Source organism: Boleophthalmus pectinirostris, unplaced genomic scaffold (genome assembly GCF_026225935.1).
Source record: "Boleophthalmus pectinirostris isolate CB_2022bp ecotype Guang Dong unplaced genomic scaffold, ASM2622593v1 HiC_scaffold_18, whole genome shotgun sequence".
NCBI classification, from domain to species: Eukaryota; Metazoa; Chordata; class Actinopteri; order Gobiiformes; family Gobiidae; genus Boleophthalmus; species Boleophthalmus pectinirostris.
In genome coordinates this window covers 26,979,505-26,994,164 of record NW_026571133.1, presented here as the reverse complement: position 1 = coordinate 26,994,164, position 14,660 = coordinate 26,979,505, and the positions used below count along the sequence as shown (strand labels likewise).

Here is a 14,660-nt window from a genome sequence, read left to right as displayed (position 1 = left end):
TGTTTATTTTTATTTTTATTATGTTATGGTGTTAAGTTGAGCATGTAGCCTGCAATCAAGGGGCACATCACAAGAGAGTGTCTATATGTCAACAATAATAAACGTGTCCTATATCTTAGTGAAACTGTACATTATTCAGAATTGTTGGATTGAAATATAATACTGTAGGCCTAATGGTATTTTTGACATAAAAGTAGTCCTTAGCCCACCCCTCCTCAAATACAGTACAGTGCAGATGTTATTAAGTAAGGCAAGTGCTACTGCAGGGGTAGTTAAGAGTACATTAATCTGTGGCTCCCTCGTGTGGACACAGATTGCAATTACCGACTTGAAGCGTTAACGTCAAATGTATTAATGGTCTCCTCTGTAGTAAGTATTAAGAGAGCATATACTGTGTTTAAGTCAATTAGTTTAGAACATTTAATAGAAATATAAAAATAAACATTTGTGAACAATGAAAACACTACACTGCATTCTTGATATTAACAATTCAATAAAATATATTGATCTTAATTTACATCTGAAAACAGAAAATATATCACTTCTCCTCATATTCTCCAGTCCATATTTGTTGGATGTTGTGTGGGTTTCTTTTTTCGATTTCTCCTTGAGGTACCTACTATTCGTGATGGAGAAGGCTGCGCTTTGTACTCTACCCCTGATCCCATTTCGGAGTCCTGGTCCCGTTCACTCCAGTTGTCTGGGATGGAGGGAAAGTCCTCAGCAGACTGCACTGCTCGCCCATACACCTTACTCTGCAGGTCAGCTATGTCATTACGAATATCTGCCATCAACAGAAGCAGGAAGTCAAACGATCCTGGAGGGCCCTGGAATCAAACAGAACAAAATCACATATTCAGATACGATAAATTACAGATTAGTCTTGTACAGTACTTGGGTGTGAAAAAAAACTTAACAAGATGGCTGCAAGGAACTTTTGATGAACGATTTCTTCTAATAGAATCTTTAAAAACATGGACACAAAAGTGAAGGAACATAATGATATTTCAGTAGTAATATTTAGGATTAGCCTCTAAATATCGTAAAATGAACAAAAAGAAAGTGGTTTTGGGAAATACTTACAGAAATGTTGTCATCCTTCTCTATAAATTATAGTTTTTGTGAAACTCAAATAAAAATATACTTAAAATATTTATTAATATTCAGATCTGATGTCAATTAATAACTGAAAATGTTGTATGGTATTTCATACATAGCCTTTCAAGGTTTACTAAGACATCAGAGGAATATTTTTTCTCAAGTTTGAGTGAACTACATTGTTCATACCAACTAGTAGAAAAAGTGTTGCATCAGTACAGATAACTGAAGACAAATACGAGTCTTACTGGTGGTCCAGCAGGCCCTGGAGCTCCTCTGTCCCCCTGTGGAATCAAAACAAATATTTAGTTTAGATGAATTACAGTGGAAAATGAAGACATGAGAAGAGAAAGTAAAATAAGATAGAAACAAGAAATACTTTAAAACGACAGGGCAAACACGCTGTAATTGTTATGGGTGTAAGGACAAAAGTAGATAGCTCTGAATCACAATCAGTACATTTAAAAAAAAAGGTTTGCCTGCTTTTTTTTAGCTACTTGCAACATATTTGTTAATTTGATATATACTTAAATATATACTTTAATCTATTTAATTTAATTTTATTTTTTGCAGTCACTCTTACCTTGATGCCATCCCTTCCTGGAGCACCTTGAGGCCCCTGTAAAAATGTCAATTTGTAGTCAAATAATATCTACTTTGAGGCATTTGGCTAGTCAGTTTAATAGCAAATGATTCCACTCTGCCAACTGTAAGTCATTATATTATAAAAGATTATGCCATTAAATGGCCAAGTACAGTAACTGTGACATGGCCTTATACCCAATAACTAGTCAGATTTTGATTAGCCCTTTAGAACCTGCTTGATTAGTCAAAAGTCATGAGTTGTGAGTAAAAGCATGCAGATGCACACTCACATCCATCACTACATCTGTAAAAAAAAAATGTCTGTCCTTGATGTGACTAACTGCAGTTGTTGATAGGCTGATTTATCAGCAACAGAACTGTGAAAATACTGCGGCTTTAATATGACATTTGCCACATCCTGCACATTCTTGACTAGGAGCCCACTTGTCAACACAAAGGTTTATACTCACAAGAATCTGTTCACAGAAACACAGTGAGCCAAAAACAACAGCCAAAACCCTAAATGGATTTGCCTCACTGTTGTTACTGCCATTACCATGCCACATCTTTTACACATCGCACTCATCTTTACGAACCAGCCTGATGGCAGGGAAATCAAGCATGCTGCAATTATCTTTTTGAACTGAAAATAGTTGTATAAATTAAGAAATTGTAAGAAAGTCATAAAACAATTTTAAACAGTCACTATAGTCACTATGTCCATGGACCCTCATTCAGTGCAAACTTAATAAACATATATGAATATTAAATTCCACAACAATCAAAACAAAAAATAATCAGAGTAACAGTAACCATTGTCTGTATTGGGAATAATAAGAAAGATCAAACAGTGGGAATATACTGACCATTGGTCCTCGTGGGCCTCTCTTGATGTGGAAGAGGTCTGGTGTAGGCCCAGTAGGTCCCATCAAACCCTTTGAACCTGGTGGACCTGGTGGACCAGGTGGGCCAGGTGGGCCGAGATTTCCCTTCAGTCCTTGTGGTCCTGGTTCTCCTACAGCAAGGCCCAGCCACAGTGAGATGGTGATTGAACACAACAGGAGAGAAAAAAGGCCAAACACTTACCTGGAAGCCCAGGGGGCCCAGGTATGAACAAGGGTGATCCATGAACCTTCTGACTAGTCATCTCCTCTGGGATTCCTGCACTGTTAGACAGCACAGCCATCTATAAGAATACATAAACAATTAAAACAGGGAGTGCAAAATAATGAATTCATAATCTAATAATATTATACACATACACAGGCCACACTGTCAACCACCTTGTTGGTTAAAGGTAAATTCCTTTATTACTAGCGTACATTTCAGTAACAAATTATGCATGTTCAGTTTCCGATGTGGAGTAAAAAGACTGCGAAACATGACGGAAGAAGTGCATATAAAACTGCTGCATTATGCAACACAGGCACAGAGTTGGCTCTTTATGCTAATCAATGTTTTTGGAACTAAACTATTTTTGATCTTTGAATAATGTCACATGGGAGTGACAGCTTCACACAGACCACATCAAAGTCTTCTTGCATGAGATGAAAAATGCTATGTACATTTGCAGCAGACATATGTTAGAAATATCTGTGTTAGGGCACAGGCCATAACCTGCAACCCCAGGGTACAGGTGTTTAAAACATAAGGCTAAACCTTCAGTAACAACACATCCTGTCATATACTGGCATAATTAAGCTGCAGTGTTCTATATTTCACTTGTTGATACGCTGACACAGTGGAGAAAGAAATTCATATAGACCACACAGCTTGCAACAATACATTACATTGTAGCTGTAAGTGGTGATAGACTAATAATAAAATGCTTACACAGCAGAGCAGTTCACAGTACATTGCACATGTGACTTCAGAGCCAGGTAAATAACTCTTTGAAAGTTTTTACTTTCCCTAATGCAATGCCCTGTTCAATGCCTGCACTCAACAGTAGTTATAGTCATAAGCAGAGATCAAACCACAAACCCTAGGTCAACATTCAAGACAGTGGTTTTGTTGATTTTAAGATGTGCAGAGTGCAGAGTACTTTCAATGTACCCATCATTTGACATAGTCCTTTGTGTAGGCATATATTTACAAGCAAAAGGGAAAAATGCATTATCAACCTTCTGTTTGAGATGCAGGACGGACAGCTTTATCTGGTGGAAATCATCACAGGTAGCTGAGCATGTTTCAGCGTTCATCACATTTTCTGACTTTTCAAAAAGTCCCACTAAATAAAACACAGAAAAAATAAATTTTGAAATCAAATCAAAGATGTATTTTCTATTCTGGAAGGTTATGCAAAATGTTATTGATAATTTCAAAGGACTTTTGTGATTCATCTGCTAGGGTATCCACCATGTTATATTTTAAACCACAGAAATAACATTTTGGTCACATTTATGTTCAGGGCATTCTGAATAAATAAGAAAAATGTAAGCCTGTGGTAATGAGCCCTTCCTTACAACTGCATACATTTAATGCATGAATGAAAGAGTCTGGACACTACCTTCTGTACAGTGTTGGAAACAGCAGGACATAAAGCAGAACCATGACTATACATACTCTACAGCTTTGCCTGAGTGGTTAAGGTAATGGAAGATAAAGTGAAAGAGGGAAATTACAATTCCACCACCTCCAACTGCTTCATTGGCAACTGAACCTGGAGAAAACCCCTTTTTATTGCCTGAACATTTGTGATGTTGTACTCAAATGCAGAGAGCAAATGAGAAAAGACTTGGAGTCACAAGGTTAGCCATGTGCCAAAGAGACAGAATTCTTCTGACAAGTTCAAAGACTGGATGTATAATGACTACCAGGTGTCTGTGTTTGTCATACCCCCCCAACCCCACGTTTCTCACAATGCGATTAATAACACTGGTCCAATGTGCCAGTGAAGAAGGCCTCTTACCTCTCTCTCCCATGGTGCACGTTTTCCCATCTTCCTCCAGGAAAAAGCCCTTCTCACATTCACACTTGTAGCTCCCAAATGTGTTGATGCAGATCTGAGAACAGACACTGGTGTTTCTGTCTGCACATTCATCAATGTCTGTTCAAACAAGCAAGTTACAATCATAAAAAGTAGTCTTTACAGAAATCATACAAATCTCAAACATGAAAATAATGCATAAAGTGTCATTGTCTAAAAAAGTTAATTTAAAAATGTATCTGACTGTTATATCATTCAGAGAGTTTAATTCATAAAACTGTATTAATCTATTAGAGAAGGGGAATGGAAGAAAATTAAAGATTTTTAGTATTCTTTGGTTAAATCGTGATGTTGTGATAACTCTAAAAGTTATATTTAGAGTGGTGTGGGGGACTAAGGAAACAGATAACATTTCTAGAACACACACATAACACACTACTATGATCATCATGAATATTTGTGTAATCATGCACGTGATTGCAGGTCACAAAAAAAATCCAGTACAAATAGGCATTATTACCTAGACAGTAGGGCTTCTCTCGGTTTCTGTGACGTTCACGGTCATACCGGTAACCGGGGTAACAGGTGCAAACAACACGTCCAAAATGGTCTGTGCACTGTTGCTCACAGGGGGCGCCAGCACACACATCATAATCTGGAAAAAAAAAGTGTAATAATAAGTTAAAAAAACAATACAGAGCATCAGTGACACAGCTGTCCCCTACCTTCAGGAATGCAGTGCCCCAACACAAACTTGAATCCTTTACAGCATTTTTTTCTGGAAAAATAAATCATATATTGCATTTATAAACTCACATAGTGTTCCACCATATAAGGTTTCACAGTCTACTCAAAGATTTGTCTTAATTGGCAATGATTAGGAGTCTGCGTTGTTTTAAGGATTTACAAAGAAAATAACTCATTGTGATTGCTGTTGTTGTAAAACTTAAACTAAGATTAATTTAAAGGATTGTCCCTTTAATATGGAGAGCTCCATAAATGTAACCAGGTGCCATTTTAAAAAATACAATAATAGTATGAAGTAATTGTAAAACAGATGCAGGACTTTGATAGTGGAAGTAAAAGATGACATACTCTGCAAATATTTTATTTATTTATTTTATCCACTAAAGTAACAGTAAAGTAAAAAAAATAAAAATATAAATAAATAAATATAATATAACAATATAATAAAGAATAAAACTTTGTATTTCATGTCTAAATAACAGCCATATAAGGTTGGAAGAGCACTTAGTAAATATCCAACCAAAAACTAATAATTATAGGGAGGACGAACAATGAAACAAAAACAAGCATCCATGTCCGGCTCTCACATATCACTTTGAATAGAATGTCTAGATATTTCAGCTCCGGACAGTAGTTTAAATATCTTTCTAAATATGACCAGTTGCATTTATCTCCAACTGTGTGACTCTATTCACTTCAATAAATGAAAGTTAGAACAATATTTTTGGGGGGCTTAAAGGTGCACTACTACTTACTATGTTTGGCTGGGAGTACGTCACCTGCTTGTTTCTGTGGATATGGCATTGCTTTGCCTAAAATGTTCCACAGTATGACATTAAACAGTGATTCTTTATAAAGAACACAGAGAGCACAGGGGAGAGTGCGATGGTAGTGATCTGACAACTAAAGACTCCTGTTGATAAGATGTCTTCCTCAAGGTCAGTGCACTCCGACAAAGAATCTTGAGTCCAGAATCGTAAATAAAAAGGCAAGCATAAGTGGGCCTTTTTGCACACTGAAAACGTTTTTAGTCAGTTCATATTGTTCAAACATTTCAAAGATTTCCTGTCAAATGATTATGTTTTGCTGTTATGTCAACAGCTAATCTCATAATTACTTCTTGCAGTACAATCACTGCTTACCAGAATGTTAAGTGGCTCAAGTGGAGAAAGCAAGTTGACATGTTATGTTCAGCCTGGAAATACATACATACATACAGATTTCATAAAGCACTACTGAGCTCTGCCTATATTTATCCCAGTTTTCAAAAGAGCAAATCTCAAAAGTATTGATTATGTGTTAGTCCTTAATATATTTATACACAACTGTAAAATCATGGCCAATCTAGCTAACTTAAACATTTGTTCTTAGAGACTACAATTTGAGTATTTGTCCACCTGTGCCCTATTTGACCCTCATATTGTTTTGTTTAACTGTTTAACTCCACGGAAGTCTGACCTTTACCAGTCTGCTTAACCACGAGGGCTTAATTATAAACAAACATCTTCCCTTTGGTCAACTCAGTGTCCTTGAATTGAAATTAAAAAGCAACCATATGAGAAAGATGGAAAAGACTTGGCTGTGCTGGTCAAGTGTCCATCATAACTTAAGTAATTATTAATCAACATATAACATTCCCTCTGGGTCTCAACATGGAACTTGGGACAAATCTCAGAGTGATACAGTTCATTACATTTGTTTGGGAAAGAACATTTTACACTCAGTGATCTACAGTCATATGAACCATCTCACACTCTGAGGACCTCAGGGACTGGCCTCCTGCTGGTGCCCAGAGTCAGGACTAAACAAGGGGAGTCAGCGTTTCAGGTTCATGCAGCTAAAACCTGGAACAGTCTTCCTGAACATGTGAGACAGGCCTCTTCTGTGACGCTGTTTAAATCCAGACTCAAAACATTTCTGTTTAACTGTGCATATAACTGAAAGGTTTTCATTCCGCACTCTTCTCTCCAATTTATGTCTCTCTTTTTTAATTTTAATCTTCATGATTATTTATGTTTTGATTTGTTTTTATTATGATTTTAATGTATTTCTTATTCTGTAAAGCACTTTGAATTACTTTGTGTACGAATTGTGCTATACAAATAAACTTGCCTTGCCTTGCCTTACAGAAAAAAACAAACTTCTATTCCTAAACTCTTATTATGCAATTACTGAAATCTCTTATCCCAAACAGTTATGAAATCCGTGAAAGTGAAATTACATCAATCATCGAGATCTGACAGTAGTAACAACAGTAAATTTAATGAATTGACCAATTCAAAAAACAGCCTAGCATTTGTAATTACATCAAGTGCATAATGCATAAACCCACAAATACATGAGGGACAAGTAAAAAAAAGTACAAAAACGTTAAGGAGTTTTATGAGTACATAGTGTACATGTTGTGATGTTTTTTCAGTGGATTGCACTAGGAATGCATGTGTGGAAAGGTCAGTTTGTCTGTTAAAAATATACAAGTCGGAATCACTGGTATTGTTGTTTACCAAAAAATAAGGCAGTCCTTTCAATGATGGTTCAGCTTACACTATTGAATCTAAATTATATTAAAATAGTTTGAGGTGGAATGTCTGAAATATTTAACTATATTAGAGTAAAGTGCTTTTGTCCCATAAGATGACACTGTCAGCTGAAACCATTCCATTTCAGACAACTTCTAAAGTGCTCAGTCCCCCCCTTAAGCCCTGAGCAGCAGTCCTCAAAGTGAAAGCTAAAGGGACGTGTCAAAGCCTCCAACAACAACTCAGCTGTTTAAGACATTCCTGCTGCAAGCTTTAAACCAGGGACCAGGAAAGATGTGGAAATGACGGGTCATATCTGTCTTTTTTTTCTCAAAAATCAACAATATATCACATATCTGATTTAAAATGATCAAGAAAGCACTATTAACCTCCAAAATATTTGCCATAATTTGAAGAGAGGCTGTTTCTTTATAACCATGCAACATTAACAAAAGGCATTGGTTAAAGACCCACAATTGTTCAAATGTTTTGGTTTAATGCTTGAAAAATAAACAAGAAGTCTCCACTGAATACTGTCAAAACACACTACTCCATTTGAAGTCACTAATTCCAGATGTGCTTTAAGCAAATCATCTTTTAAGAGTAATTTAATAGTGCAATAAATGGCTAATTACAGAGTTTCATGCTTGCACTGCTTATGTAATGTAATGCAGTTTAAATTTTAACACAGTTATTAATTTGATTTGATTTTGAGAGTTGAATTTGCTTATATCTTAAAATGAAGAGAAAAACTCTTTGGTCTTATTTGGTAGCAAAGGTGACAAAGGCTACAGGCAGCAGACTATATGGCCAATACTTACATCAACATAGGCAGTAACCACACGCATTACAGTTAAGCTACTTTGCTGTATGCCTTAACGTGTTACTCCAGTGTTAACAGATAGTTTTGGCTATACTCAGTGCGCATACTGTGCTGGCATAGCAACATTAACTCTTTAGCTACTATATTAGAAAAACAAAACAAACAAACAAAAAACTCTTATAGAGAGTTCTTCTGATATAAAGTAGAAAATATCCCAAATATCCCTGTCTGTTTTGTGTTAGAGTCTAGATGTTAATATCACACAGACAAAGCAGAGGGTAAGTGTTAAGTCACATACAATATCTGTGAGTCTGACACCTCAGGAAATTATAGCGTGCACCGCTGTCCAAGACTTGTTACATTAAATGATCATAAACTTCCATATGTTTCTAACTTGCCTCTGGATGAGGGCCAGGTACAGTATGGAAAGCTATAATAGTTATAATAATATTGGAGGTTTAGAAGATAGTGACTTGTAATAATAATGCTGAAATTATTTTAATAAACTTAAAAGCTGAGTGTAATAAACCAAGCTTGCGCTGGCTCATATAGAGATAACTGGTGAAGCAGGGATGGGTATTATATACATTTTTCAAATCATCAAGATGCATAGGATGTATACTTATAGGTCAGCTATGCATAATGTAAGAGGCAAACAGCTTTAGCTGCTGCAAAAACTAATGTGAATGAATCATAATCTGTGACATATAGGCTTTGGAAAAGAGTGATATACATTATTTTGACACGAGGATGATGTGATTACATTAGTATTACTAAGTTACTTGAGTGAAGTGTTTCTTGTACTTCACCATCTTGTATTTTCAGCTTGGTTTACAAAGAAATTGAAAGAATTGCTGCACTGACAGGAAACCTCTCAATCAATCTGGAATCAATTGAAGCCTAATGACAAAGCTTTCCCTGTCTGGTGCTGTTAACACAAATCAATATAGTTCATTTATTTGGTTAGGGAAGTCTCTCTTACAGTTGTTAAAGAGGAACAGGCTTTTTGAAAGTGAAGTAAAGATGGATTCTAGACCCACTGTTACTCTGGTTTAGTGATTACTGAAAAAAATGATTTAAGTTTGGGTCTGCAGTGTGGGAAGGTTGAGTTCCTGGATTATAATTCTTTTTTATGTCTTTTCAGGAGACCTGACCTAATGTAGTTTTAGAATAATTAATGTGAAGGCTACAGGGTGTAATGTTTTTTGGGTTGTTGTTTTTTTTCATTCTTTTATATTTCCTTTGGGGCATCATTCAGATTTTTACATTAGAAAATCACATAACAAGTTTTTACTTTGGGATTTTCCCTTTTCACTAAAGCATCATCTGTGATGGCTGTAAGTTCATTGGTGCATCTGAAGCTTTTCCATGCCTGGCTGTGCTCCTGACTCTCCAATAAATGTTAAATAAACTGGTCTTACTCGAAATTAGTTGATCTAACATGTGGCAGAAAATGCACCTCACACATTCACATGATCCAATGAGCTTGTCATCAGCAAGGTATTTGAGTGAACTTTAATCTTTATAAAAAAGTATGTTTTGTAAATGAAAAACAATAAATGCAAACTACATCAATGTCAAGGTAAATACACAACAAACCACAACTCTACAGACCATGAACTGTGGTTTTATTACATCTCCAAGATATCTGACAGAATGACCAAGCATGACTGCAGAGCAAATTCTAAATGAGGGAGTTAGTATCAGGCCAAGGGAAAGGTGCCAACTTTGGAGCAACAACAATCTGTAAATAAATTCATGTGATTTGATAAGACAAGTATAACCACAATCCACGCCGTCTGGATGTGAAGTTGGACCACACAAGAAGTCCACAATAGGGCTGCTATCTTTGATGTAGCACACTGCCATACACTTTCTATTAGCATGAAGTCAGTAAAATAACACATTCATATAGTAACAGAGCTATATTATGCATTTTCAGGCTTTTATAAATTTCTTTGGATACCTAAAGCCTAGAGTTCAATTTATGGGTTGATGTGATGCGTGTGCAAGACCAAATCTGCAGGAAAAATACACATATGAAAGCATAATTGTAGGATCTTGAAGATAACAACATAAATAATAATAATATAGTCAAAAAATCTTGCATAATATAGGATCTTTATAATGGTAGTAAATTGTACAGCTATGATCACTGGGGCACTGGAGCAGTCAATTCTACCTACTAAAGGCTTGCAATGTTTAAGTGTGGGTCTACTCATGCACCTAGTCTGTACAAAAGGAGTGAAAGTAGGGCTGCTATAGAAGTACAGTATGTTTCATTTATGCAAATATATTTCACTCATTTCCATTTCCACTAATAGCAAAGCTACAGTGCAGGCCTCAAACTCCACTCTCTAATCCACCCAAGCTTTGAACATGTGAACGTTTCCTCCCCCTCTCTCACTCAAACATTTCTCTTATTCTGTTTGATAATCCCAATGAAAATTGTTAACTTTTGCAAAAGACCAAGGATTTAAAATGTAACGTTATCTTTATAATAATGTCTTGTGATACTGATAAAACACTGTGACGTTAATCTGTCTTGCCATTATGTTCTCTATTCGATTTAAAGGTGCACTATGTAACCTTTCGATGAGGGGTTTTCTTGTTTCTATGGCTATGTCAATGCTCTTCTTTGAATATTTCACAGTGTGACATTAAATAACTCTACCTTACATGTTCAATTACAGGTGGTTTATAGCTCAAAATCAGGCATTCTGACTGTGAGCAAGATTGCCTCTCCACTGATCTGACCTTTAACTTGATCTGGTTAGGTCTTCATGATGATAGAAAGGTTTAATGCCATACTGTGAAATATTCCAGGCAAAGCAATAATGGACCCTCCACTAGAAAAGTTGCACAATGCACTTTAAAGAGCGGTACTTGTATTTTGTAAATCCTAAATATGAGCATATAGAGAAAGATTGAGGGTCTTTGCTGCTGTTTGGACTCTGCATCTGTCAGTGAGGAATGCTCCTTAACACTAACATGTCCTCCCTTCTTTCCTCTGATGACTTACACACCCCTGCTCCGACTTTCTGAGGAGCAGCAAGTGGATGGGATTCACACTTTGACAGAGCACCCCCACACTTCATATTATAATTTAGGCTCTAGCTGTCATTTAGATGAACTTTAGCGGGATGTAGTGAGTTCAACTCCCACACTTTGTGTGAAAATGTAAAAACATGAAGTAAATCTCAACATAAAAAAAGATATGCTAAAACTGTATGTATCTTCTTCAACACTGTCAATGTGAAATAATGAACACCCAAAGGCTTTAGAATAGTGACCTAGCTCATAAATAGCACACACACTGCATAATCTATAATTGTCTGTTTTGGAACAAGCGTATGTGGTAAACAGCACTGCAGCGTGTGCAAATGCTATTTATATCATCAAGGTATACAGACAGTCTATAGGGTCTGTTTTGGAGTGATGTTAACATGGCTATAGCAGTAATATAGTAAAGATAGAACTGCACATAAAATTACTCGTAGTCTTACCAGTCGCACAAACAAGCATAATGCATAACTGGTAATTCTTTAACAGTGTAGTGTGTGGATTTTAACTAGCATCTTTATCTGTGCAACTAAACGCCCTTGTAAAATATTTTGCATCTATGCCAACAAAACTTGGCATTTTTCAAACCTAGCTCTATTTATAGTTTTGATCTTTATATTTACAGATATAATTTGTATTTTTCTTCTGTCTGTTCAAATGAAATAAATGTGTTTAAAAATGCAACATCTAGCATAACAGAATAAGAGCAAAGGCTCTAAGATTAATTATAACCTGCTCCAACTTCTGACTTGAGAGAATAGTTTTTTAATTACCAAAATGAATTACCAACGATATTTGGTTCAAACTAATCCTGGGCATTGTGTATTGCCTGTTGCCAAGCTGAGTCAAACTATTCAGACTATATTGTCTTATTACACAATATTCTTGCATTTACTAGTTCTGAAATTGTTTAAATTTTCACTGGAATAATGTCTTGGTTTAAAGACACATCAAAAGAACGCCTGGTCACTGACTTTATAGACTGATGGGGGACTGATGGGGTCTAGGTCAGCCTGTCTGTGGCAGCTCTCTGGTCCTCTCTGTAACTTATGCTCCATGCTCTTTCTTGTAATGGTCTTCACAATATGATAAATGTGCCCTGAGGAGATTGAGGGGGTCATACTTTGAAATCCTTTGTAAGAGCCTTCAGCTCCATTTCAGCCAAAATACTGCAACAGTAACATTAATAATGGCTTTGGAAGATAGAAATAATTTGAAGCTAAGGAAATTCCAACAGGGCAACAGTTTAAACAAATTATGGTGATAGCCTTATTATGGAGTTAAACTGAAGACCAAACATGACTACACACTGTGTACTACATTGGCCCAATAATACTGTCAAAAATAATATTTTAAGATAAACAGGATTAGGCAAATATTCCAGATCATCTTAACAAAATCAGATCATCTATCTAAAGCTTTGGCAATGGAGAGAGCGGATTGGCAGGCGCCAGCTTGCAACACACAGGTGAACTGAACTCACAGCAACACAGTCACTTGGCACTCCCCTAAAACCATTTTTCTTCTTTAAACAAACACTGTGTGAAGTAACTGTGACCGTAGCCAGTGACCATAAAGCAACATAATTACGTTAAGAGTGTGTCTGAGATGTGAAGATCAAAAGACACATCACTGTTGTGTAGTTGAGTCACGTCCAGCAGTTTGTCAGGAAATAGACGAATAAAATTGGACAAGACAACATGTGGAAAAAATCTGCACACAGTAAACATTCTGCGTGACTGCTGATCTCAAATCTTTTCCCACAATAAGAAAGGCAAAAATAGATTTATACAATCAATCACAATGGGTGTCTTTCCAAAACAAAATAAAGACATTTTCCACAAAATAACCACAGTTGGTTTTAATTTGCCTAAATTTGAATTCACAATTTCCATTTGGATCCTACTCAACTATGTCTATGTGTAAAAGCCAGGTCTGGTGTTTTATAGTCTAATTTTCATGTGCCATTTTCAGTTAGAAAGATTACGTTTTAACAGGCCAGTTTTCTTAAAAAATGCCCCAGTAGTAGGGTGCTGCTCAAAAGATCTTTGCAAATGTAAAAAAATTAAATGAAAATTAGACCTTCCTTTGTAGTTAGTCAGTTAAAGAATAAAATATGTATAAGTGCTTAAAGTATTATTATACTATGCACCAAATTACCAATAAGTAAACATCATGGTCCCTTTTCATGAAAGGTTGTCGTTATTAAAAAGTAATATTAATCGATAGAAGCTAACAAATCATATCGGTTACCTGTGGCATGTCGTAATTTCTCCTGTGGACTTCAGGCAAGGGTATATCGTTGTGGCAATATTATTTTCCGAGCATTTCTCACTGTAAAGCGTTGGCCTATATTAGAATAAAGCCAAGTCAAAAAATGTTTGTATCGAAATATTTTAGAGTCATACCCGTCTGAAACAGCCTCTTCCAGGTAGGACCAGAGTAGTCCTCGTGAGAAACACACACATGTGACGGTGAGCAGGAGAGGGCTCCCGCTGCGCGTAACCAGCATATCTCCAGTGGACCTGCTCTTTCAGCGACGCACAACTTTGTGGATCGTGAAATGATTTGCGGCTCCCAATCCAATGAATAAAGTGCCAACAGAGTCAAACCCTCCCACTCCTCAACACATTTGTGAATTAGCGACAAGAGTAAAACAGTTAGGCTACTGTGCTCTCATAAAAATGTAAAGACCTTGCTGGAAATGAAATGCCATCTAGTTAGCAAACTAATAAAAGTAAGTTTGTACAGGATTTGAAAAGCGCTCCCAGTTAGACTGTTCGTTGCACAGCTTCTTATCTGTGATACGTGTACTGCCACCGTGTGTTCGTTAAAATACACATCAGTTAAGTGGAACTCAAAGGGAAGGGAAGGGAAAATTGTTTATTAGATTATT

The 14,660-nt window shown here is 36.3% G+C and overlaps 1 protein-coding gene across 1 annotated transcript; it reads right to left on the bottom strand.

Moving 5' to 3' along the window:
- Positions 1 to 548: 548 nt before the first annotated feature.
- Positions 549 to 14,298, bottom strand: ccbe1 (collagen and calcium binding EGF domains 1). The gene is made up of 11 exons (XM_020925286.1): positions 14,173 to 14,298; positions 14,018 to 14,098; positions 5,338 to 5,390; positions 5,133 to 5,267; positions 4,595 to 4,732; positions 3,807 to 3,913; positions 2,770 to 2,869; positions 2,550 to 2,698; positions 1,682 to 1,717; positions 1,347 to 1,382; positions 549 to 827 (listed from the first exon to the last, which is right to left on the bottom strand). Exons 1-11 carry the CDS (start codon positions 14,274 to 14,276, stop codon positions 549 to 551), a joined length of 1,218 nt encoding a protein of 405 aa, XP_020780945.1. The 5' UTR covers positions 14,277 to 14,298.
- Between the last annotated feature and the right edge of the window lie 362 nt (positions 14,299 to 14,660).

Coding starts and splice junctions, on each gene's coding strand:
- ccbe1 (XM_020925286.1), bottom strand. CDS start 14,276: ATGCTGGTTACGCGCAGCGGGAGCCCTCTCCTGCTCACCGTCACATGT. Junction 4,733..5,132: donor AGAGAAGCCCTACTGTCTAG/GTAATAATGCCT, acceptor TTGTTTGAACAG/ACATTGATGAATGTGCAGAC. Junction 2,699..2,769: donor TGGGCCCCCTGGGCTTCCAG/GTAAGTGTTTGG, acceptor GCCTTGCTGTAG/GAGAACCAGGACCACAAGGA.